This window comes from Doryrhamphus excisus, linkage group LG19 (genome assembly GCF_037039965.1).
Source record: "Doryrhamphus excisus strain RoL-2023G ecotype Guam linkage group LG19, RoL_Dexc_Guam_v1.1, whole genome shotgun sequence".
Taxonomy (NCBI): Eukaryota; Metazoa; Chordata; class Actinopteri; order Syngnathiformes; family Syngnathidae; genus Doryrhamphus; species Doryrhamphus excisus.
The window spans coordinates 1,700,001-1,727,875 of NC_136375.1; the positions used below are offsets into that span (position 1 = coordinate 1,700,001).

At 35.7% G+C, this 27,875-nt stretch overlaps 2 protein-coding genes across 2 annotated transcripts in view; one reads left to right on the forward strand and one right to left on the reverse strand.

Annotated features, from left to right (window-relative positions):
• Positions 1-12,295, reverse strand: part of ahi1 (Abelson helper integration site 1) — a 41,455-nt gene extending 29,160 nt beyond the window's left edge. The window contains exons 1-7 of the mRNA XM_078799225.1: positions 11,958-12,295; positions 8,633-8,689; positions 8,439-8,513; positions 8,197-8,360; positions 2,546-2,645; positions 2,272-2,388; positions 1,792-2,108 (exon numbers count right to left, since the gene is read on the reverse strand). Coding sequence (XP_078655351.1) covers positions 1,792-2,108; positions 2,272-2,388; positions 2,546-2,645; positions 8,197-8,360; positions 8,439-8,513; positions 8,633-8,689; positions 11,958-12,066 — 939 coding nt within the window. The 5' untranslated portion in view covers positions 12,067-12,295. The remainder of the gene's footprint in view (positions 1-1,791; positions 2,109-2,271; positions 2,389-2,545; positions 2,646-8,196; positions 8,361-8,438; positions 8,514-8,632; positions 8,690-11,957) is intronic.
• A 70-nt stretch (positions 12,296-12,365) lies between these two features.
• LOC131106963 (otoferlin-like) overlaps positions 12,366-27,875 on the forward strand; it is a 56,905-nt gene continuing 41,395 nt past the window's right edge. The window contains exons 1-4 of the mRNA XM_078799166.1: positions 12,366-12,481; positions 14,350-14,589; positions 16,610-16,750; positions 24,859-24,926. The gene's annotated coding sequence lies outside the window, so the exon portion shown is untranslated. The remainder of the gene's footprint in view (positions 12,482-14,349; positions 14,590-16,609; positions 16,751-24,858; positions 24,927-27,875) is intronic.

Here is a 27,875-nt window from a genome sequence, read left to right on the forward strand (position 1 = left end):
ATCAATCCATCTATCCATCTATCCATCTATCCATCTATCCATCTATCCATCTATCCATCCATCCATCTCTCCATCCATCTTTCCATCCATCCATCCATCCATCTATCCAGCCATCTCTCTATCAGTCCATCTCTCTATCCATCCATCTCTCCATCCATCCATCCATCTCTCTCTCTATCCATCTCTCTATCCATCTCTATCTATCCATCTCTCTCTATCCATCTCTCTCTATCCATCTCTCTCTCTATCTCTCTCTCTATCTCTCTATCTCTCTCTCTATCTCTCTCTCTATCTCTCTATCTCTCTATCTCTCTATCTCTCTATCTCTCTATCTATCTCTCTATCTCTCTATCTCTCTATCTCTCTATCTATCTCTCTATCTATCTCTCGCTCGCTCGCTCTCGCTCGCTCTCGCTCGCTCTCTTGCTCGTTATCCATCCATCTATCCATCCATCCATCCATCCATCCATCCATCCATCTATCATCCATCCATCCATCTATCACCCATCCATCCATCCATCTCTCCATCCATCTTTCCATCCATCCATCTATCCAGCCATTTCTCTATCAATCCATCTCTCTATCCATCCATCCATCTCCCTATCCATCCATCCATCTCTCTCTCTATCCATCTCTCTATCCATCTCTCTCTCTATCTATCCATCTCTCTCTATCCATCTCTCTCTCTATCTCTCTCTATCTCTCTCTATCTATCTCTCTATCCATCCATCCATCTCTCTCTCTATCCATCTCTCTATCCATCTCTCTCTCTATCTCTCTCTATCTCTCTCTATCTCTATCTATCTCTCTATCTCTCTATCTCTCTATCTCTCTATCTCTCTATCTATCTCTCTATCTATCTCTCTATCTATCTCTCGCTCGCTCGCTCTCGCTCGCTCTCTCGCTCGTTATCCATCCATCCATCCATCCACCCATCCATCTATCATCCATCCATCCATCTATCACCCATCCATCCATCCATCTCTCCATCCATCTTTCCATCCATCCATCTATCCAGCCATTTCTCTATCAATCCATCTCTCTATCCATCCATCCATCTCCCTATCCATCCATCCATCTCTCTCTCTATCCATCTCTCTATCCATCTCTCTCTCTATCTATCCATCTCTCTCTATCCATCTCTCTCTCTATCTCTCTCTATCTCTCTCTATCTATCTCTCTATCCATCCATCCATCTCTCTCTCTATCCATCTCTCTATCCATCTCTCTCTCTATCTCTCTCTATCTCTCTCTATCTCTCTCTATCTATCTCTCTATCTCTCTATCTCTCTATCTCTCTATCTCTCTATCTCTCTATCTCTCTATCTCTCTATCTCTCTATCTCTCTATCTCTCTATCTCTCTATCTCTCTATCTCTCTATCTCTCTATCTCTCTATCTATCTATCGCTTGCTCGCTCACTCGCTCTCTCGCTCTCTCGCTCGCTATCCATCCATCCATCCATCCATCCGTCCATCCATCCATCCATCCATCCATCCATCCATCCATCCATCCATCCATCTATCATCCATCCATCCATCCATCCATCCATCCATCCATCCATCCATCTATGCATCCATCCATCCATCCATCCGTCCATCCATCCATCCATCCATCCATCTATCATCCATCCATCCATCCATCCATCCATCCATCCATCCATCCATCCATCTATCATCCATCCATCCATCCATCCATCCATCCATCCATCCATCCATCTATCCATCCATCCATCCATCCATCCATCCATCCATCTATCCATCCATCCATCCATCCATCCATCTAGTGTCACCTGTCTATGGTTGGTGCTTCTGGTCTGGCTGGGACTCGGGGAGGGTGACAGTCTCTGGTTCTGTGGTCTCTGGTTCTGTGGTCTCTGGTTCTGTGGTCTCTGGTTCTGTGGTCTCTGGTTCTGTGGTCTCTGGTTCTGTGGTCTCTGGTTCTGGGGTTTCTGGTTCTGTGGTCTCTGGTTCTGGGGTTTCTGTTCCTGGGGTCTCTGGCTGTGAGTCCTCTGGTGTTGTGGCCTCTTTTGGTCTTGGGGTCTCTGCGGGGTGCTGCCGGAGCTGGTCGTGGAGTAAAATGAAACTGCACGGCGACAAATATGAAGAACTGAAGCGTGATGGTTTGGGAGCGTGCAGAAGGAACGTCATGACAAGGACGGACAGGATGGGAATGTTTGTGAGCAAAACGGGAGAAGAGCGGAGCGCGAAGATGACGTTTTTGTTAGCGTTGCCATGATGCATTGTGTCCCGGGGAAGGGGGCGTTCAATACCTTCTTGTCCTGACTGACAATCAGAGCTCTTGCTTCGGGCCAGGTAAGAGCTGGTAGGGGTTAGGAGGCGACTCACCAGCTTCTTCTCCCATTGGCTGAGGGCTAAGTGACGAGGAACTAGCGTGTGGATGCGGTGCAAAGGTTCAAAGGTCAGCAAACAAAAACAAAAGAAAAGATTAGACGTGCCAGGAAAGGTTAAGCCACGTCATCCAAAGAACGGAAAGTCCGAAGAGAAGCAGAAGAAGAAGAAGAAAGACGTTGACTTTTGCGTTACCGTTCTTGGCGGACTTCCTGCCTCTCAGGTTCTGACCAAAGTTCTGCTGGGCTTTTTGGCTCTTCTCCTGGGTCCTGCGTACGGCCGATTCGTTTCGCTCCTTCAAAAATCATGAAAGGACTAAGAACAACCACGCCGCGCTGATGTTCTTCCAGCTCTCTTCACTGATGCTATTTTGGCTACATTTGCTGATGTTCTTCCAGCTATGTTTACTGATGCTCTTTTGGCTAGATTTGCTGATATTCTTCCAGCTATGTTTATTTATGCTCTTTTACCAACATTTTGTTGATATTCTTCCAGCTATGTATGTTTACTGATGCTCTTTTGGCAACATTTGCTCATATTCTTCCAGTTATGTTTACTGATGCTATTTTGGCTAGATTTGCTGATATTCTTCCTGCTATGTTTGCTGATGCTATTTTGGCAAAATTTTGTTGATATTCTTCCAGCTACATATGTTTACTGATGCTATTTTAGCAACATTTGCTGATATTCTTCCAGCTATGTTTACTCATGCTATTTGGCTGAATTTGCTGATATTCTTCCAACTATCTTTACTGATGCTATTTTTTCAAAATTTGCTGATATTCTTCCAGCTATGTTTACTGATGCTATTTTGGCTAGATTTGCTGATATTCTTCCTGCTATGTTTGCTGATGCTATTTTGGCAAAATTTGCTGATATTCTTCCAGGTATGTTTACTGATGCTATTTTGGCTGAATATGTTGATATTCTTCCTGCTATGTTTGCTGATGCTATTTTAGCAACATTTGCTGATATTCTTCCTGCTATGTTTGCTGATGCTATTTTGGCAAAATTTGCTGATATTCTTCCAGCTATGTTTACTGATGCTATTTTGGCAAAATTTGCTGATATTCTTCCAACTATCTTTACTGATGCTATTTTTTCAAAATTTGCTGATATTCTTCCAGCTATGTTTACTGATGCTATTTTGGCTGAATATGTTGATATTCTTCCTGCTATGTTTGCTGATGCTATTTTAGCAACATTTGCTGATATTCTTCCAGCTATGTTTACTGATGCTATTTTGGCAAAATTTGCTGATATTCTTACAGCTATGTTTACTGATGCTATTTTGGCCAAATTTGCTGATATTCTTCCTGCTATGTTTGCTGATGCTATTTTGGCAAAATTTTGTTGATATTCTTCCAGCTACATATGTTTACTGATGCTATTTTAGCAACATTTGCTGATATTCTTCCAGCTATGTTTACTGATGCTATTTTGGCTAGATTTGCTGATATTCTTCCTGCTATGTTTGCTGATGCTATTTTGGCAAAATTTTGTTGATATTCTTCCAGCTACATATGTTTACTGATGCTATTTTAGCAACATTTGCTGATATTCTTCCAGCTATGTTTACTGATGCTATTTTGGCTAGATTTGCTGATATTCTTCCTGCTATGTTTGCTGATGCTATTTTGGCAAAATTTTGTTGATATTCTTCCAGCTACATATGTTTACTAATGCTATTTTAGCAACATTTGCTGATATTCTTCCAGCTATGTTTACTCATGCTATTTGGCTGAATTTGCTGATATTCTTCCAGCTATCTTTACTGATGCTATTTTTTCAAAATTTGCTGATATTCTTCCAGCTATGTTTACTGATGCTATTTTGGCTAGATTTGCTGATATTCTTCCTGCTATGTTTGCTGATGCTATTTTGGCAAAATTTTGTTGATATTCTTCCAGCTATGTTTACTGATGCTATTTTAGCTACATTTGCTGATATTCTTCCAGCTATGTTTACTGATGCTATTTTGGCTGAATATGCTGATATTCTTCCTGCTATGTTTGCTGATGCTATTTTGGCAAAATTTGCTGATATTCTTCCAGGTATGTTTACGGATGCTATTTTGGCAAAATTTGCTGATATTCTTCCAGCTATGTTTACTGATGCTATTTTGGCTAGATTTGCTGATATTCTTCCTGCTATGTTTACTGGTGCTATTTTGGCAAAATTTGCTGGTATTCTTCCAGCTATGTTTGCTGATGCTATTTTGGCAAAATTTGCTGATATTCTTCCAACTATCTTTACTGATGCTATTTTTTCAAAATTTGCTGATATTCTTCCAGCTATGTTTACTGATGCTATTTTTTCAAAATTTGCTGATATTCTTCCTGCTATGTTTACTGGTGCTATTTTGGCAAAATTTGCTGGTATTCTTCCTGCTAAATTTACTGATGCTATTTTGGCAAAATTTGCTGATATTCTTCCTGCTATGTTTACTGGTGCTATTTTGGCAAAATTTGCTGGTATTCTTCCAGCTATGTTTACTGGTGCTATTTTGGCTAGATTTGCTGATATTCTTCCTGCTATGTTTGCTGATGCTATTTTGGCAAAATTTTGTTGATATTCTTCCAGCTACATATGTTTACTAATGCTATTTTAGCAACATTTGCTGATATTCTTCCAGCTATGTTTACTCATGCTATTTGGCTGAATTTGCTGATATTCTTCCAGCTATCTTTACTGATGCTATTTTTTCAAAATTTGCTGATATTCTTCCAGCTATGTTTACTGATGCTATTTTGGCTGGATTTGCTGATATTCTTCCTGCTATGTTTGCTGATGCTATTTTGGCAAAATTTTGTTGATATTCTTCCAGCTATGTTTACTGATGCTATTTTAGCTACATTTGCTGATATTCTTCCAGCTATGTTTACTGATGCTATTTTGGCTGAATATGCTGATATTCTTCCTGCTATGTTTGCTGATGCTATTTTGGCAAAATTTGCTGATATTCTTCCAGGTATGTTTACGGATGCTATTTTGGCAAAATTTGCTGATATTCTTCCAGCTATGTTTACTGATGCTATTTTGGCTAGATTTGCTGATATTCTTCCTGCTATGTTTACTGGTGCTATTTTGGCAAAATTTGCTGGTATTCTTCCAGCTATGTTTGCTGATGCTATTTTGGCAAAATTTGCTGATATTCTTCCAACTATCTTTACTGATGCTATTTTTTCAAAATTTGCTGATATTCTTCCAGCTATGTTTACTGATGCTATTTTTTCAAAATTTGCTGATATTCTTCCTGCTATGTTTACTGGTGCTATTTTGGCAAAATTTGCTGGTATTCTTCCAGCTATGTTTACTGGTGCTATTTTGGCAAAATTTGCTGGTATTCTTCCAGCTATGTTTGCTGATGCTATTTTGGCAAAATTTGCTGATATTCTTCCAACTATCTTTACTGATGCTATTTTTTAAAAATTAGCTGATATTCTTCCAGCTATCTTTACCGAATGCTATTTTGGCCAAATTTGCTGATATTCTTCCAGCTATGTTTACTGATGCTATTTTGGCAAAATTTGCTGATATTCTTCCAGCTATGTTTACTGATGCTATTTTGGCTAGATTTGCTGATATTCTTCCTGCTATGTTTACTGATGTTTTTTTGGCAGGAATTGCTGATATTCTTCCTGCTACATTTGCTGATATTCTTCCTGCTATGTTTACTGATGCTATTTTGGCTAGATTTGCTGATATTCTTCCTGCTATGTTTGCTGATGCTATTTTGGCAAAATTTTGTTGATATTCTTCCAGCTATGTTTACTGATGCTATTTTAGCTACATTTGCTGATATTCTTCCAGCTATGTTTACTGATGCTATTTTGGCTGAATATGCTGATATTCTTCCTGCTATGTTTGCTGATGCTATTTTGGCAAAATTTGCTGATATTCTTCCAGGTATGTTTACGGATGCTATTTTGGCAAAATTTGCTGATATTCTTCCAGCTATGTTTACTGATGCTATTTTGGCTAGATTTGCTGATATTCTTCCTGCTATGTTTACTGGTGCTATTTTGGCAAAATTTGCTGGTATTCTTCCAGCTATGTTTGCTGATGCTATTTTGGCAAAATTTGCTGATATTCTTCCAACTATCTTTACTGATGCTATTTTTTCAAAATTTGCTGATATTCTTCCAGCTATGTTTACTGATGCTATTTTTTCAAAATTTGCTGATATTCTTCCTGCTATGTTTACTGGTGCTATTTTGGCAAAATTTGCTGGTATTCTTCCTGCTAAATTTACTGATGCTATTTTGGCAAAATTTGCTGATATTCTTCCTGCTATGTTTACTGGTGCTATTTTGGCAAAATTTGCTGGTATTCTTCCAGCTATGTTTACTGGTGCTATTTTGGCTAGATTTGCTGATATTCTTCCTGCTATGTTTGCTGATGCTATTTTGGCAAAATTTTGTTGATATTCTTCCAGCTACATATGTTTACTAATGCTATTTTAGCAACATTTGCTGATATTCTTCCAGCTATGTTTACTCATGCTATTTGGCTGAATTTGCTGATATTCTTCCAGCTATCTTTACTGATGCTATTTTTTCAAAATTTGCTGATATTCTTCCAGCTATGTTTACTGATGCTATTTTGGCTGGATTTGCTGATATTCTTCCTGCTATGTTTGCTGATGCTATTTTGGCAAAATTTTGTTGATATTCTTCCAGCTATGTTTACTGATGCTATTTTAGCTACATTTGCTGATATTCTTCCAGCTATGTTTACTGATGCTATTTTGGCTGAATATGCTGATATTCTTCCTGCTATGTTTGCTGATGCTATTTTGGCAAAATTTGCTGATATTCTTCCAGGTATGTTTACGGATGCTATTTTGGCAAAATTTGCTGATATTCTTCCAGCTATGTTTACTGATGCTATTTTGGCTAGATTTGCTGATATTCTTCCTGCTATGTTTACTGGTGCTATTTTGGCAAAATTTGCTGGTATTCTTCCAGCTATGTTTGCTGATGCTATTTTGGCAAAATTTGCTGATATTCTTCCAACTATCTTTACTGATGCTATTTTTTCAAAATTTGCTGATATTCTTCCAGCTATGTTTACTGATGCTATTTTTTCAAAATTTGCTGATATTCTTCCTGCTATGTTTACTGGTGCTATTTTGGCAAAATTTGCTGGTATTCTTCCTGCTAAATTTACTGATGCTATTTTGGCAAAATTTGCTGATATTCTTCCTGCTATGTTTACTGGTGCTATTTTGGCAAAATTTGCTGGTATTCTTCCAGCTATGTTTACTGGTGCTATTTTGGCAAAATTTGCTGGTATTCTTCCAGCTATGTTTGCTGATGCTATTTTGGCAAAATTTGCTGATATTCTTCCAACTATCTTTACTGATGCTATTTTTTAAAAATTAGCTGATATTCTTCCAGCTATCTTTACCGAATGCTATTTTGGCCAAATTTGCTGATATTCTTCCAGCTATGTTTACTGATGCTATTTTGGCAAAATTTGCTGATATTCTTCCAGCTATGTTTACTGATGCTATTTTGGCTAGATTTGCTGATATTCTTCCTGCTATGTTTACTGATGTTTTTTTGGCAGGAATTGCTGATATTCTTCCTGCTACATTTGCTGATATTCTTCCTGCTATGTTTACTGATGCTATTTTGGCTATATTTGCTCATATTCTTCCAGCTATGTTTATGAATGCTCTTTTGGCAACATTTGCTGATATTCTTCCTGCTATGTTTACTGATGCTATTTTGGCAACATTTGCTGATATTCTTCCTGCTACATTTGCTGGTATTCTTCCAGCTAGTGTATGTTTGCTGACAAGATCAACATCCTTATCCTTCCATCCAAAAAACCCTCACTTTCTCCTCCTGAAGGCGTTGTTTGCGTTTCTCCTCCACGGCGCAACGCCGTTTCTCCTCCTTGACCTTCTGCTCCCTCAGCTTCCTCTGGCGCTCCTGCAGCTGCTCCTCGTAGTGACGCCTGGCTCGCTGCTCGCGCTCCTGCCTGCTCTGCACCCGCCAGGCTTTCGGTTGGAGGGAATGCAACGTAGATAAAATAAATAAAGGGGAACCAACGTGGAGTTAGACGCGAGTCCACATACCGAGTAACCTCTGCTGCTCCTCTCTCCTTTCCCGGGCAGCTCGAAGCCTCTCGTCTAAGTTTGGTCCACCGGCCGCTGGAATAACAGATAACAGAGCACCACATTCCCAAAAGGAAGTATTCATCAAGTATTCCAACAATGTGGCAGCGTCCTAGATAGAGGAATGAACGTGGCCTTGAGGGTGGGGATCCGACCTGCGTTGGGCCTTGGTGCGGCTGTGACCTTCCTGGGATTGGCTCTGGCGTCGTTTTCTGTAAGACGTATGATTCTTATGATCATTGGTTCCAGCGGGGCATGCAAAGTCTGTTTCAAGTTGATGCTGGGAAAGCTATTGTTCCCATAGGGAACCCTGGAAATGGAATTTATCTGTTCCAGGGTCAAACAGGCGCCATTGTTGAACCTTTTTATTATTTAACATCCTGTACTGCCTTGCAAATGCAGGCAGAAGTTAACCTCTGATCAGTAAAACTAAATATCCTGCTGCTATTAAGGCTGTACATTGTGTCAAGGCAGTACTTGAATTACATAATTTTACTTTTTAAAAGCAGCGATTATTTTTTGTAATTATTTATTAGTCATTTTTGTAATTATTTATTATTTATTATTTATTATTTATTATTTATTATTTATTATTTATTATTTATTATTTATTATTTATTATTTATTATTTATTATTTATTATTTATTATTTATTATTTATTATAAAAACATACATAAGTCGCACTGGAGTATAAGTCGCACAAGGCCAAAAATGCTTCTTTAAGTAGAAAAAAAACATACATAAGTCACACTGGAATATAAGTCGCACAAGGCCAAAAATGCTTCTTTAGGTAGAAAAAAAAACATACATAAGTCGCACTGGAATATAAGTCGCACAAGGCCAAAAATGCATCATTAGGTAGAATAAAACATACATAAGTCGCACAGGGCTAAAAATGCATCATTAGGTAGAAAAAAAACATGCATAAGTCGCACTGGAATATAAGTCGCACAAGGCAAAAAATGAATCATTAAGAAGAAAAAAACATACATAAGTCGCACTGGAGTATAAGTCGCACAAGGCCAAAAATGTATCTATAGGTAGAACAAAAACATACATAAGTCCCACTGGAGTATAAGTCGCACAAGGCCAAAAATGCATCATTAGGTAGAAAAAAAACCATACATAAGTCGCACTGGAGTATAAGTCGCACAAGGACAAAAATGCATCATTAGGTAGAAAAAAAACATACATAAGTCACACTGGAATATAAGTCGCACACGGCCAAATATGCATCATTAGGTAGAAAAAAAACATACATAAGTCGCACTGGAATATAAGTCGCACAAGGCCAAAAATGCATCATTAGGTAGAATAAAACATACATAAGTCGCACAGGGCTAAAAATGCATCATTAGGTAGAAAAAAAACATACATAAGTCGCACTGGAATATAAGTCGCACAAGGCCAAAAATGCATCATTAAGAAGAAAAAAACATACATAAGTCGCACTGGAGTATAAGTCGCACAAGGCTAAAAATGCATCATTAGGTAGAAAAAAAACATACACAAGTCGCACTGGAGTATAAGTCGCACAAGGCCAAAAATGTATCTATAGGTAGAACAAAAACATACATAAGTCCCACTGGAGTATAAGTCGAATAAGGCCAAAAATGCATCATTAGGTAGAAAAAAAACCATACATAAGTCGCACTGGAGTATAAGTCGCACAAGGACAAAAATGCATCATTAGGTAGAAAAAAAACATACATAAGTCGCACTGGAGTATAAGTCGCACACGGCCAAAAATGCATCATTAGGTAGAAATAAAAACATACATAAGTCACACTGGAGTATAAGTCGCACACAGCAAAAAATGCATCATTAGGTAGAAAAAAAACATACATAAGTCGCACTGGAATATAAGTCGCACAAGGCCAAAAATGCATCATTAGGTAGAATAAAACATACATAAGTCGCACAGGGCTAAAAATGCATCATTAGGTAGAAAAAAAACATACATAAGTCGCACTGGAATATAAGTCGCACAAGGCCAAAAATGCATCATTAAGAAGAAAAAAACATACATAAGTCGCACTGGAGTATAAGTCGCACAAGGCTAAAAATGCATCATTAGGTAGAAAAAAAACATACACAAGTCGCACTGGAGTATAAGTCGCACAAGGCCAAAAATGTATCTATAGGTAGAACAAAAACATACATAAGTCCCACTGGAGTATAAGTCGAATAAGGCCAAAAATGCATCATTAGGTAGAAAAAAAACCATACATAAGTCGCACTGGAGTATAAGTCGCACAAGGACAAAAATGCATCATTAGGTAGAAAAAAAACATACATAAGTCGCACTGGAGTATAAGTCGCACACGGCCAAAAATGCATCATTAGGTAGAAATAAAAACATACATAAGTCACACTGGAGTATAAGTCGCACACAGCAAAAAATGCATCATTAGGTAGAAAAAAAACATACATAAGTCGCACTGGAATATAAGTCGCACAAGGCCAAAAATGCATCATTAGGTAGAATAAAACATACATAAGTCGCACAGGGCTAAAAATGCATCATTAGGTATAAAAAAAACATACATAAGTCGCACTGGAATATAAGTCGCACAAGGCAAAAAATGAATCATTAAGAAGAAAAAAACATACATAAGTCGCCAAAAATAAATCCTTAGGTAGAAAAAAACATACATAAGTCGCCAAAAATAAATCCTTAGGTAGAAAAAAACATACATAAGTCGCCAAAAATAAATCCTTAGGTAGAAAAAAACATACATAAGTCGCACTGGAGTATAAGTCGCACAAGGCTAAAAATGCATCATTAGGTAGAAAAAAACATACGTAAGTTGCACAGGGCTAAAAATGCATCATTAGGTAGAAAAAAACATACATAAGTCGCACAAGGCCAAAAATGAATCATTAGGTAGAAAAAAAACATACATAAGTCGCACTGGAGTATAAGTCGCACAAGGCTAAAAATGCATCATTAGGTAGAAAAAAACATACGTAAGTCACACTGGAATATAAGTCGCACAAGTCAAAAAATGCATCATTAGGTAGAAAAAAACATACATAAGTTGCCAAAAATCCATCATTAGGTAGAAAAAAACATACATAAGTCGCACAGGGCTAAAAATGCATCATTAGGTAGAAAAAAAACATACATAAGTCGCACTGGAGTATAAGTCACAGGAACAGCCAACCTATGAAAAAAAGTGCCACTTATATTTGTGGCATCCCAAATGTATCTGTGGCAGGCCATCAGACATACAAGTGGGAAACACAAGTGCGTATTACATAAGACGATGTCCCCTCGTGTTGGCTGCAGGCACGCTGACGTCCCGAATGAGGACACGGAAGTGTGCAAAAACCTCGAGGCCAGCGTTGGATCCTCGCTATAATATATATATTTTTTTACCAGAATATATCTCATAACTATAAGCTTAAACAAAATGGAATCAACTAGCGACTTGCATTCCGACCTCATCCGTGCATCCCCACGAAAAAGGACTCACCTCTCCAGGCTCCTTCCCCCTTGGCGGTCCTCCTCTCTGTGCTGCGTGGCGGCTGCGGAGGCGGGTTGGCGCTCCTCTGCACGGCCATGCTGGCAACGGAGCCTGGCATACCGATGCTTAGGCTCTCTCGTAGCTGCTCTTCTTCTTCCTCCTGTCAGTGTCTAACTGAAGGATCCTTCGGGTGCCGCGAGGAGGGCGCTGCCCCCCTGCATCAGCTGCCTGCCCATCAGCAGAGAGGAGAGGTTGCCAGATAAACAAAGCTCTTCTTGTTCTTCTTCTGAGATAAGACTCCTCTATGTGAGTCTATAAAAAGCCTATTTCTATTAAAACACCCCCCCCCCCACACACACACGCCCCCTTGTGGGCTGCTCCGCTTTACTTTCACTGAGGTGGGGGGGAAAAAAAAAAAAAAAAAGGCTGTGTCACTTTAATGACAGCGGCCGGCCACAGGGATGCAGTGTTTCCCTGTTTCATCATCGTCTCCATCGCCATGACAACAGCGCTTCACTGACGTCACATGCTCGGTGAGTCAGTCAGCTGATATTAATACATCCATGACGCCGCAGTGCAGCAAATGACCACTAGAGGGGGTGTCACTCATTACTCAGTAGTCAGTACTCAGAGAACTTATTATATATATATATATATATATATATATATATATATATATATATATATATTTCATCACAGCTTTGTCATATAGCTGAATAAGACTATTATAAATATAAACTTTACTCTTTCATTTTCATTTTAGCTGTTGTTTGTTCATATTAAATAATCTGAAATGTTCTTTTCATATTATGATTTTATTACAATAATAATATATTTTTTGTTTCTTACAAAATTATGAAAAAAAATAATCGGAATATTTCAGCTCATGCTTCTAAAATTACGTTATTTTCCCCTCATAATATTATTTACTGCACCTACTTTATTCTCTGAAAATTATTTCTTTTAGTATTTTGACTTTATGATCAAATTTGAGCTCATTTGTGTTGTTTGGTTTTTTAATTTGCAAGTATTTCAACATTCTTTTTGTTATTTTTTCTTAGTAGTTATGATTTTATTTACATCATATTTTCACTTGATTTTTGAGCATTAAAACCTTTTATGCAACCTAATTTTAATAATTGTTTCTTTAACATTTCAACTCCATGCTATTAAAATGACATTATTATTATTATTATTATTTTTATTTTATTTTTTTTATTGTTGTTATTATTATTATTATTATTATTATTATTAATGATTTTTGAGCATTAAAACCTTTTATGCAACCTAATTTTAATCATTGTTTGTTTCTTTAACATTTCAACTCCATGCTATTAAAATTACATTATTATTATTATTATTATTATTATTATTATTATATTGTTGTTATTATTATTATTAATATTATTAATGATTTTTGAGCATTAAAACCTTTTATGCAACCTAATTTTAATCATTGTTTGTTTCTTTAACATTTCAACTCCATGCTATTAAAATTACATTATTATTATTTTTTTATTGTTGTTATTATTATTATTATTATTATATTAATGATTTTTGAGCATTAAAACCTTTTATGCAACCTAATTTTAATCCTTTTTTGTTTCTTTAACATTTCAACTCCATGCTATTAAAATGACATTATTATTATTATTATTATTATTATTATTATTATTATTATTATTATTATTATTATTATTATTATTATTATTATTATTATTATTATTATTATTATTATTATTATTATTATTATTATTATTATTTTATCCCAATAATAATTTTGTAGTTTCATACAATATTATGAAAAAATAAATCTTGAATATTTCAACTCATGCTACTTAAGTTATTTCTTTTAATTTTTGACTTTATGATCAAATTTGAGCTCGTTTCTGTTGTTTGGTTTTTTAATTTTTATTAAGTTTTTCAACATTCTTTTTGTTATTTTTTCTTAGTAGTTATGATTTTATTTACATCATATTTTAACCTTTTATACAACCTAATTTTAATAATTGTTTCTTTAACATTTCAACTCCATGCTATTAAAATTACATTATTATTATTATTATTATTATTATTATTATTATTATTATTATTATTATTATAAAAATTGTATTTTTATAGATAAATTACACCTTTTTTTGTCTTCATATTTTGGTTTTATTCTTGTAAAATTACTACTGACTTTCATTTATTTAGTTTTTTTTAAATTATATTTGCTCCGGGCCAATAGAAAACAGCAGTGGGCAGCAAATGGCCCCCGGGCCGCACTTTGGCCACCCATACTATATCATAATGAGGTTATGTCTTCCAATAAGAAACCTGATCTTACTGTGTATAGCTGCATGGGAGTCAATGACGTAGTGATGCTAATGCTAATGCTAATGCTAATGCACTTCATTAGGTACACCGGCGTCCTTATCCCACCAATTTATGCCCGGATCCATCCTGTGCTGGGTTCACCTGGGGGCAGATCCACCTGGGTGGATCCTTGGCACCGGCCAGGTTGGAGCATGTCATCGACACGCGACACCGTGGCAGTCATGTGGCGTCCAAGCAAGACTATAACTGGGTCACCAAACATGGGCCCTGTGTTGATACTGGACCTATACAGGATTATATTGCACCGCCCGCTGACATGAAGGTGACTATAGGGGTGTTATTTCATGTCTTGAGGGCTCTAATCATGTGAAAAGGTGTATTTAGAAGGTGGTAAACAGGTTTTCTATGTCTTATTTACTTTTGTTATGTCTACTATATTGGGTAATAAGAACATGAAGGTGACTATAGGGGTGTTATTTCATATCTAGAGGGCTCTAATCATGTAAAAAGTGTATTTAAAACATGGTAAACAGGTTTTCTATGTCTTATTTTCTTTTGTTATGTCTACTATATTGGTAATAAGGACGTAAAGGTGACTATAGGGGTGTTATTTCATGTCTAGAGGGCTCTAAACATGTAAAAAGTGTATTTAGAAGATTAGGTAAACAGGTTTTCTATGTCTTATTTTCTTTTGTTATGTCTACTATATTGGGTAATAAGGACGTAAAGGTGACTATAGGGGTGTTATTTCATGTCTAGAGGGCTCTAATCATGTGAAAAAGTGTATTTAGAAGGTGGTGAACAGGTTTTCTATGTCTTATTTACTTTTGTCATGTCTATTATATTGGGTAATAAGGACGTGAAGGTGACTATAGGGGTGTTATTTCATGTCTAGAGGGCTCTAACCATGTGAAAAGTTGTATTTAGAAGGTGGTAAACAGGTTTTCTATGTCTTATTTACTTTTGTTATGTCTACTATATTGGGTAATAAGGACATGAAGGTGACTATAGGGGTGTTATTTAATGTCTAGAGGGCTCTAATCATGTAAAAAGTGTATTTAAAACATGGTAAACAGGTTTTCTATGTCTTATTTTCTTTTGTTATGTCTACTATATTGGTAATAAGGGCGTAAAGGTGACTATAGGGGTGTTATTTCATGTCTAGAGGGCTCTAAACATGTAAAAAGTGTATTTAGAAGATTAGGTAAACAGGTTTTCTATGTCTTATTTTCTTTTGTTATGTCTACTATATTGGGTAATAAGGGCGTAAAGGTGACTATAGGGGTGTTATTTCATATCTAGAGAGCTCTAAACATGTAAAAAGTGTATTTAAAACATGGTAAACAGGTTTTCTATGTCTTATTTTCTTTTGTTATGTCTACTATATTGGGTAATAAGGACGTAAAGGTGACTATAGGGGTGTTATTTCATGTCTTGAGGGCTCTAAACATGTAAAAAGTGTATTTAGAAGATGGTAAACAGGTTATCTATGTCTTATTTTCTTTTGTTATGTCTACTATATTGGGTAATAAGAACATGAAGGTGACTATAGGGGTGTTATTTCATATCTAGAGGGCTCTAAACATGTAAAAAGTGTATTTAGAAGGTGGTAAACAGGTTTTCTATGTCTTATTTACTTTTGTTATGTCTACTATATTGGGTAATAAGGACATGAAGGTGACTATAGGGGTGTTATTTCATGTCTAGAGGGCTCTAATCATGTGAAAAGGTGTATTTAGAAGGTGGTAAACAGGTTTTCTTTGTCTTATTTACTTTTGTTATGTCTACTATATTGGGTAATAAGGATGTGAATGTGACTATAGGGGTGTTATTTCATGTCTAGAGGGCTCTAATCATGTGAAAAGGTGTATTTAGAAGGTGGTAAACAAGTTTTCTTTGTCTTATTTACTTTTGTTGTGTCTACTATATTGGGTAATAAGGACATGAAGGTGACTATAGGGGTGTTATTTCATATCTAGAGAGCTCTAAACATGTAAAAAGTGTATTTAAAAGGTGGTAAACAGGTTTTCTATGTCTTATTTTCTTTTGTTATGTCTACTATATTGGGTAATAAGGACATGAAGGTGACTATAGGGGTGTTATTTCATATCTAGAGAGCTCTAAACATGTAAAAAGTGTATTTAAAAGGTGGTAAACAGGTTTTCTATGTCTTATTTTCTTTTGTTATGTCTACTATATTGGGTAATAAGGACGTGAAGGTGACTATAGGGGTGTTATTTCATGTCTAGAGGGCTCTAATCATGTGAAAAGGTGTATTTAGAAGGTGGTGAACAGGTTTTCTATGTCTTATTTTCTTTTGTTCAATTCTTGTTATTTTTCAGGTGTGTATTCACGTTCTTCTCCATGGAGTGAAGCCTGCAGAGACAGGTCGATGACAGCGTCCTTCCTAGGACAGAGCTGCTGAAGTGAGAAGTACAGCATCTTCTCATCACCATCTCTCACTACGACCGCCACAGGATCATGTAATTAACAGCTCAGGCCTTCAGCAGTGCCGGTCTGCCTAGCCTCGGAAAAATGATGTCATTTTAGCCGTGATCATCGAACCGCAGTATTGGGAGGGACAACTATGTTGGAAAAAGACATTTTTATTAGAATAAAGTCCAAATATTATAGGACTAAAGTTATGAGGAAAAATAATATCATTTTAGATTAGAGCTGATCCATGAAAGAAAAAATATGTTTTTGTTAAAGTCATGATATTAAATGAAACAATTTTTAAAATATTAAGAAAAATTAGGTTGGGGAAAAGGTAATATATATATATTATATTACACCTATATTCATTATATATATATATATAATATATTATTATTATTTATATATTATATATTAATTATATTACAGCTACGTATATATATATAATTAATATAGGTGTAATATCATTATTATATAATATCATAATTAATATAACTAATGTATTTTTTATTATTTTTTAAAATATATTATATATTAATTATATTATACCTATATTATATATATTTTTTTTAATTAATATAGGTGTAATGTCATTATTATATAAATAATAATAATATATAAAAATGTATATAATATATATAATTAATATAGGTGTAATATCATCATTATATAATATCATAATTATTATAACTAATATATTTTTATTATTTTTTTAAATATATTAGATATTAATTATATTACACCTATATTATATACATATTTTTTATTTAATTAATATAGGTGTAATATCATTCATATATAATATAATAATTAATATAATTAATATATATTTAGATATATATAATTACTATAGGTGTAATATCATTATTATATAATATCATAATTATTATAACTAATATATTTTTTTTTATTTTTTAAATATATTATATATTAATTATATTACACCTATATTATATACATATTTTTTTATTTAATTAATATCGGTGTAATATCATTATTATATAAATAATAATAATATATAAAAATGTATATAATATATATAATTAATATAGGTGTAATATCAGCATTATATAATATCATAATTATTATAACTAATATATTTTTTATTATTTTTTAAAATATATTATATATTAATTATATTACACCTATATTATATACATATTTTTTATTTAATTAATATAGGTGTAATATCATTCATATATAATATAATAATTAATATAATTAATATATATTTATATATATATATATAATTAATATAGGTGTAATATCATTATTATATAATATCATAATTATTATAACTAATATATTTTTTATTATTTTTTAAATATATTATATATTAATTATATTACACCTATATTATATACATATTTTTTTATTTAATTAATATCGGTGTAATATCATTATTATATAAATAATAATAATATATAAAAATGTATATAATATACTATATAATTAATATAGGTGTAATATCAGCATTATATAATATAATAATTATTATAACTAATATATTTTTTATTATTTTTTAAAATATATTATATATTAATTATATTACACCTATATTATATACATATTTTTTTATTTAATTAATATAGGTGTAATATCATTCATATATAATATAATAATTAATATAATTAATATATATTTATATATATATATATAATTAATATAGGTGTAATATCATTATTATATAATATCATAATTATTATAACTAATATATTTTTTATTATTTTTTAAATATATTATATATTAATTATATTACACCTATGTTATATACATATTTTTTTATTTAATTAATATCGGTGTAATATCATTATTATATAAATAATAATAATATATAAAAATGTATATAATATATATAATTAATATAGGTGTAATATCAGCATTATATAATATCATAATTATTATAACTAATATATTTTTTTATTATTTTTTAAAATATATTATATATTAATTATATTACACCTATTTTATATACATGTTTTTTTATTAATATCGGTGTAATATCATTAATATATAATATAATAATTAATATAATTAATATATATATATATATAATTAATATAGGTGTAATATCATTATTATATAATATCATAATTATTATAACTATTTTTTTTATTATTTTTTAAATATATTATATATTAATTATATTACACCTATATTATATACATATTTTTTTATTTAATTAATATCGCTGTAATATCATTCATATATAATATAATAATTAATATAATTAATATATATTTATATACGTATATAATTGATATAGGTGTAATTATATATATACATATATATACATAAATATTGAAACTTTTTTGTGTATATATATATATATAAATAATTAATATAGATATACAGTGAAGAAAATAAGTATTTGAACACCCTGCTATTTTGCTATTTCTCCCACTTAGAAATCATGGAGGGGTCTGAAATTTTCATCGTAGGTGCATGTCCACTGTGAGAGAGATAAACTAAAAAGAAAAATCCAGAAATCACAATGCATGATTTTTTAACAATTTATTTGTGTGATACAGCTGCAAATAAGTATTTGAACACCTGTGTATCATCTAGAATTCTGACCCTGAAAGACCTGTTAGTCTGCCCATTAGAAGTCCACCTGCACTCCATGTATCATCCTGAATCAGATGCACCTGTTTGAGGTCGTTAGCTGCATAAAGACACCTGTCCACCCCATACAATCAGTAAGACTTTAACTTGTAACATGGCGAAGACCAAAGAGCTGTCCAAAGACACCAGAGACAAAATTGTACACCTCCACAAGGCTGGAAAGGGCTACGGAGCAATTACCAAGCAGCTTGGTGAAAAAAGGTCCACTGTTGGAGCTATCATTAGAAAATGGAAGAAGCTAAACATGACGGTCAATCTCAATCGGAGTGGAGCCCCATGCAAGATATCACCTCGTGGGGTCTCAATGATTCTAAGAAAGGTGAGGAATCAGCCCAGAACTACACGACAGGACTTGGTCAATGACCTGAAAAGAGCTGGGACCACCGTTTCCAAGGTTACTGTAGGTAATACACTAAGACGTCATGATGTGAAATCATGCATGGCACGAAAGGTTCCCCTGCTTAAACCAGCACATGTCAAGGCCCGTCTTAAGTTTGCATATGACCATTTGGATGATACAGAGGAGTCATGGGAGAAAGTTTTATGGTCAGATGAGACCAAAATAGAACTTTTTGGTCATAATTCCAATAAGCGTGTTTGGAGGAAGAAGAATGAAGAGTACAATCCGAAGAACACCATCCCTACTGTGAAGCATGGGGGTGGTAGCATCATGCTTTGGGGGTGTTTTTCTGCACATGGGACAGGACGAGTGCACTGCATTAAAGAGAGGATGACTGGGGCCGTGTATTGTGAGATTTTGGGGAACAACCTCCTTCCCTCTGTCAGAGCATTGAAGATGGGTCGTGGCTGGGTCTTCCAACACGACAACGACCCGAAGCACACAGCCAGGAAAACCAAGGAGTGGCTCCGTAAGAAGCATATCAAGGTTCTAGCATGGCCCAGCCAGTCTCCAGACCTGAACCCAATCGAAAATCTTTGGAGGGAGCTCAAACTCCGTGTTTCTCAGCGACAGCCCAGAAACCTGACTGATCTAGAGAAGATCTGTGTGGAGGAGTGGGCCAAGATCCCTCCTGCAGTGTGTGCAAACCTGGTGAAAAACTACAGGAAACGTTTGACCTCTGTAATAGCAAACAAAGGCTACTGTACCAAATATTAACCTTCATTTTCTCAGGTGTTCAAATACTTATTTGCAGCTGTATCACACAAATAAATTGTTAAAAAATCATGCATTGTGATTTCTGGATTTTTCTTTTTAGTTTATCTCTCTCACAGTGGACATGCACCTACGATGAAAATTTCAGACCCCTCCATGATTTCTAAGTGGGAGAAATAGCAAAATAGCAGGGTGTTCAAATACTTATTTTCTTCACTGTAATAATCATGCAAGTGTCAAAGTTGCATCCCTTCATTTTTCACTATATGGCCTGGCTGCCCCCCCCCCCCCCCCCTCCATCGGATGAATGAAACAATGCATGATATTGATATAGCATCCATCTCCATGCAGTTTTATGCAGTATTATTATTATTATTAGTACTGCTGGTATTTTAGTGCCGGCTTCACGCTGCACTGACCGACCGTCTGTACCGCCTGAATAATTCACGGCTGTTCCACAGGACACCAGCAACTTAAGACGTCGGCCTCAGCGACGGCTCGGATGCCTAATTGATGAGCTGATGAGCTGCCGTTAAAACTTCATAGCTATTTTTATTTCACTTCCTTCTGGTCGTTTTTTTATGTACGATAGTGATAGTGAAATGGGTTTCGTTGACATCATTAGCTTAGCTTAGACTATAGGGGTGTTATTTCATGTCTAGAGGGCTCTAATCATGTGAAAAAGTGTATTCAGAAGGTGGTAAACAGGTTTTCTATGTCTTATTTACTTTTGTTATGTCTACTATATTGGGTAATAAGGGTGTAAATGTGACTATAGGGGTGTTATTTCATGTCTAGAGGGCTCTAATTGTGTGAAAAAGTGTATTCAGAAGATGGTAAACAGGTTTTCTATGTCTTATTTTCTTTTGTTATGTCTACTATATTGGGTAATAATGGCGTAAAGGTGACTATAGGGGTGCTATTTCATGTCTAGAGGGCTCTAAACATGTGAAAAGGTGTATTTAGAAGGTGGTAAACAAGTTTTCTTTGTCTTATTTTCTTTTGTTATGTCTACTATATTGGGTAATAAGGACATGAAGGTGACTATAGGGGTGTTATTTCATGTCTAGAGGGCTCTAATCATGTGAAAAGGTGTATTTAAAAGGTGGTAAATAGGATTTTTTTGTTTTATTTTCTTTTGTTATGTCTACTATATTGGGTAATAAGGGTGTAAATGTGACTATAGGGGTGTTATTTCATGTCTAGAGGGCTCTAATCATGTGAAAAAGTGTATTCAGAAGATGGTAAACAGGTTTTCTATGTCTTATTTTCTTTTGTTATGTCTACTATATTGGGTGATAATGGCGTAAAGGTGACTATAGGGGTGCTATTTCATGTCTAGAGGGCTCTAATCATGTGAAAAGGTGTATTTAGAAGATGGTAAACAGGTTTTCTTTGTCTTATTTACTTTTGTTATGTCTACTATATTGGGTAATAAGGACATGAAGGTGACTATAGGGGTGTTATTTCATATCTAGAGGGCTCTAAACATGTGAAAAAGTGTATTTAAAAGGTGGTAAACAGGATTTCTTTGTTTTATTTTCTTTTGTTATGTCTACTATATTGGGTAATAAGGACATGAAGGTGACTATAGGGGTGTTATTTCATGTCTAGAGGGCTCTAAACATGTGAAAAAGTGTATTTAGAAGGTGGTAAACAAGTTTTCTTTGTCTTATTTACTTTTGTTATGTCTACTATATTGGGTAATAAGGACATGAAGGTGACTATAGGGGTGTTATTTCATATCTAGAGGGCTCTAATCATGTGAAAAAGTGTATTCCGAAGATGGTAAACAGGTTTTCTATGTCTTATTTTCTTTTGTTATGTCTACTTTATTGGGTAATAATGGCGTAAAGGTGACTATAGGGGTGCTATTTCATGTCTAGAGGGCTCTAATCATGTGAAAAGGTGTATTTAGAAGGTGGTAAACAGGTTTTCTTTGTCTTATTTTCTTTTGTTATGTCTACTATATTGGGTAATAAGGACATATAGGTGACTATAGGGGTGTTATTTCATATCTAGAGGGCTCTAAACATGTGAAAAAGTGTATTTAAAAGGTGGTAAACAGGATTTCTTTGTTTTATTTTCTTTTGTTATGTCTACTATATTGGGTAATAAGGACATGAAGGTGACTATAGGGGTGTTATTTCATATCTAGAGGGCTCTAATCATGTGAAAAAGTGTATTCCGAAGATGGTAAACAGGTTTTCTATGTCTTATTTTCTTTTGTTATGTCTACTTTATTGGGTAATAATGGCGTAAAGGTGACTATAGGGGTGCTATTTCATGTCTAGAGGGCTCTAATCATGTGAAAAGGTGTATTTAGAAGGTGGTAAACAGGTTTTCTTTGTCTTATTTTCTTTTGTTATGTCTACTATATTGGGTAATAAGGACATATAGGTGACTATAGGGGTGTTATTTCATATCTAGAGGGCTCTAAACATGTGAAAAAGTGTATTTAAAAGGTGGTAAACAGGATTTCTTTGTTTTATTTTCTTTTGTTATGTCTACTATATTGGGTAATAAGGACATGAAGGTGACTATAGGGGTGTTATTTCATGTCTAGAGGGCTCTAATCGTGTGAAAAGGTGTATTTAGAAGGTGGTAAACAGGTTTTCTTTGTCTTATTTACTTTTCTTATGTCTAGTATATTGGGTAATAAGGACATGAAGGTGACTATAGGGGTGTTATTTCATATCTAGAGGGCTCTAAACATGTGAAAAAGTGTATTTAGGAGGTGGTAAACAGGTTTTCTTTGTTTTATTTTCTTTTGTTATGTCTACTATATTGGGTAATATTGGCGTAAAGGTGACTATAGGGGTGCTATTTCATGTCTAGAGGGCTCTAAACATGTGAAAAAGTGCATTTAGAAGGTGGTAAACAGGTTTTCTTTGTTTTATTTTCTTTTGTTATGTCTACTATATTGGATAATAAGGACGTAAAGGTGACTATAGGGGTGTTATTTCATATCTAGAGGGCTCTAAACATGTGAAAAAGTGTATTTAGAAGGTGGTAAACAGGTTTTCTTTGTTTTATTTTCTTTTGTTATGTCTACTATATTGGGTAATAAGGGTGTAAATGTGACTATAGGGGTGTTATTTCATGTCTAGAGGGCTCTAATCATGTGGAAAACTGTATTCAAAAGATGGTAAACAGGTTTTCTATGTCTTATTTTCTTTTGTTATGTCTACTATATTGGGTGATAATGGCGTAAAGGTGACTATAGGGGTGCTATTTCATGTCTAGAGGGCTCTAATCATGTGAAAAGGTGTATTTAGAAGATGGTAAACAGGTTTTCTTTGTCTTATTTACTTTTGTTATGTCTACTATATTGGGTAATAAGGACATGAAGGTGACTATAGGGGTGTTATTTCATATCTAGAGGGCTCTAAACATGTGAAAAAGTGTATTTAAAAGGTGGTAAACAGGATTTCTTTGTTTTATTTTCTTTTGTTATGTCTACTATATTGGGTAATAAGGACATGAAGGTGACTATAGGGGTGCTATTTCATGTCTAGAGGGCTCTAAACATGTGAAAAAGTGTATTTAGAAGGTGGTAAACAAGTTTTCTTTGTCTTATTTACTTTTGTTATGTCTACTATATTGGGTAATAAGGACATGAAGGTGACTATAGGGGTGTTATTTCATATCTAGAGGGCTCTAATCATGTGAAAAAGTGTATTCCGAAGATGGTAAACAGGTTTTCTATGTCTTATTTTCTTTTGTTATGTCTACTATATTGGGTAATAATGGCGTAAAGGTGACTATAGGGGTGCTATTTCATGTCTAGAGGGCTCTAATCATGTGAAAAGGTGTATTTAGAAGGTGGTAAACAGGTTTTCTTTGTCTTATTTTCTTTTGTTATGTCTACTATATTGGGTAATAAGGACATATAGGTGACTATAGGGGTGTTATTTCATATCTAGAGGGCTCTAAACATGTGAAAAAGTGTATTTAAAAGGTGGTAAACAGGATTTCTTTGTTTTATTTTCTTTTGTTATGTCTACTATATTGGGTAATAAGGACATGAAGGTGACTATAGGGGTGTTATTTCATGTCTAGAGGGCTCTAATCGTGTGAAAAGGTGTATTTAGAAGGTGGTAAACAGGTTACAAAATATGTTTTTCTTTAGCGCTATTGTTTGCGCTGCCTATTGTTGTACGTTGAGTAAATCGTGTGCTGATTGGTCGGATGGTAACCTGCGGGGAGGCGAGTCGGTTCTACTCGCCAGTCTCGGGTTCGACTCTCATGCACTATTCATTGCTGTATCACATCACTGTGACCCGACTTCAGAACCCTCATTCTTCGTTATTCTCCACGCCTGCCTATTCTTTAACTGTCGCATATATAAAAAAAAATAATAATAATAATAACAAAAATGTGGCAAATGTTCATGTAGATTTGTTTTAATTTCAGGGAAAACAAGAAGCTGATTCCCTGCGGGACGCCTCTTAAGCAAAAACAGGAGCATCACTGACTAATTGGTAAGTACCACAATATTTATAGTATACATTTCTTATCTTAGGATCGCATTATCAAAGACATTTTCCTTTATGTTTATATCTAAGATACTTACATTTTCACCATATTCAGTACTAGTAGTAGTACTAAAAACAACATAATATGCACATTCATTCATTATTGGACTTAAAACAGTATATTTTATGTATGTATTACTTTTCAACATGGATGTGAAATGTATCCTACTTAATTATCACATTAAAGCCAACCGATTTCAATAATTCAAAGCCCTTTTCATGGGCGACACAGGGTGCGGCACCCTGATGATATCACACGCTTCCATACAGTATTACCTTGACATTAACGTCCTGTTCATGAAATGAAAGGAAACTGAAAATAGCAAAAAAAAATATGACACAATAATATTAAAATACATTTAAATGGCGTTAAATGTAGCAGAGTATAAACACTGCAATACTACATACAGTATACTACAGTATACATGCCTTCTAAAGTAGCATTGAGATTAAAGCAGGGGTGTCCAAAGGGAGGTTCCAGGCCGCAAAGTATCATTTCTGTATTAGTTTTTCATAGTTATGACGTAAAAAACCTGTTTACAACCTTCTAAATACAATTTTTAACATTATTAGAGCTCTCTCGACATGAAATAACAGCCCTATAGTCACCTTTTAACAAAGACAGTGCAAGAAATGGGAGAAAATCAGACATTTGAAACAGTTTACCTTGTCGGGGAGCAGAATCAATGGCGGACAGGAAGTGATGTCAGAGGTTCAAAGTGGAGTTTTATTTTGTAGTGAGCTATGGCCATAACAGTAAGCTGTGTTTTTATTGTGATTACTATTATGATGTTATTATTATAGTGCCTGTGGTGAGATAATAAAAAGCGGTGATGTTCTCACCCAACAATTAGTGACACCTAGTGACCAAAGTACGATACTACATTCACAAGTTGAATGGCGGTAATGGCTGATACTGTATTTGTATTTACAAACAACCTGATGTACAGTGGGATGAAAAAGTATCGCAACCCTTTGGAATTTCTCACATTTCTGCATAAAATCACCACCAAATGGGATCTGATCTTTGTCAAAATCACACAGATGAAAAAACAGTGTCTGCTTTAACTGAAACCACCCAAACATTTGTAGGTTTTCATATTTTCATCAGGATAGCATGTAAACAATGACAGAAGGGGGAATAAGTAACTGAACCCTCTGCCTAAGGAGACCTACCTACCTTCCTACTTCCCTCCCTCCTTCCCTACCTACCTACCTCCCTACCTACCTACCTACCTACCTACCTACCTACCTACCTACCTACCTACCTACCTACCTAACTACCTACTTACCTACCTACCTACTTACCTACCTACCTACCTCCCTACCTACCTACCTACCTACCTAACTACCTACTTACCTACCTACCTACTTACCTACCTACCTACCTCCCTACCTACCTACCTACCTACCTACCTACCTAACTACCTACTTACCTACCTACCTACTTACCTACCTACCTACCTCCCTCCCTCCTTCCCTACCTACCTACCTCCCTCCCTCCCTACCGACCAACCTACCTCCCTCCCTACCTACCTACCTACCTACCTACCTACCTACCTACCTACCTACCTACCTCCCTACCTCCCTCCCCACCTACCTCCCTACCTACCTACCTACCTACCTCCCTCCCTACCTACCTACCTACCTCCCTCCTTACCTACCTACCTCCCTCCCCACCTACCTACCTACCTACCTACCTACCTACCTACCTACCTACCTACCTCCCTCCTTACCTACCTCCCTACCTACCTACCTATCTACCTACCTACCTCCCTCCCTTCCTCCCTCCCTCCCTCCCTCCCTACCTACCTACCTACCTACCTACCTACCTCCCTACCTCCCTCCCCACCTACCTACCTACCTCCCTACCTACCTACCTACCTACCTACCTCCCTACCTACCTACCTATCTACCTACCTCCCTCCCTCCCTCCCTCCCTCCCTCCCTCCCTCCCTACCTACCTACCTACCTACCTACCTCCCTCCCTCCCTCCCTCCCTCCCTACCTACCTATCTAACTACCTACCTCCCTCTCTCCCTACCTACCTACCTACCTACCTCCCTACCTACCTACCTACCTACCTACCTACCTACCTACCTACCTACCTCCCTCCTTACCTACCTACCTCCCTCCCCACCTACCTACCTACCTACCTACCTACCTACCTACCTACCTACCTACCTACCTACCTACCTACCTACCTACCTCCCTCCCTCCCTCCCTCCCTCCCTCCCTACCTACCTATCTAACTACCTACCTCCCTCCCTACCTACCTACCTACCTACCTACCTACCTACCTACCTACCTCCCTCCCTACCTCCCTACCTCCCTACCTACCTACCTACCTACCTACCTCCCTCCCTCCCTACCTACCTACCTACCTACCTACCTACCTACCTACCTACCTACCTACCTCCCTACCTACCTACCTACCTACCTCCCTCCCTCCCTCCCTCCCTCCCTCCCTACCTACCTCCCTCCTTACCTACCTACCTCCCTCCCCACCTACCTACCTACCTACCTACCTACCTACCTACCTACCTACCTACCTACCTCCCTACCTACCTACCTACCTACCTACCTACCTACCTACCTACCTACCTACCTACCTACCTACCTACCTACCTACCTACCTCCCTCCTTTCCTACCTACCTACCTATCTAACTACCTACCTACCTACCTACCTACCTCCCTCCCTCCCTACCGACCAACCTACCTACCTACCTACCTACCTACCTCCCTACCTACCTCCCTACCTACCTACCGACTACCAACCTACCTACCTACCTACCTACCTACCTACCTACCTACCTACCTACCTACCGACTACCAACCTACCTACCTACCTACCTACCTACCTACCGACTACCAACCTACCTACCTCCCTCCCT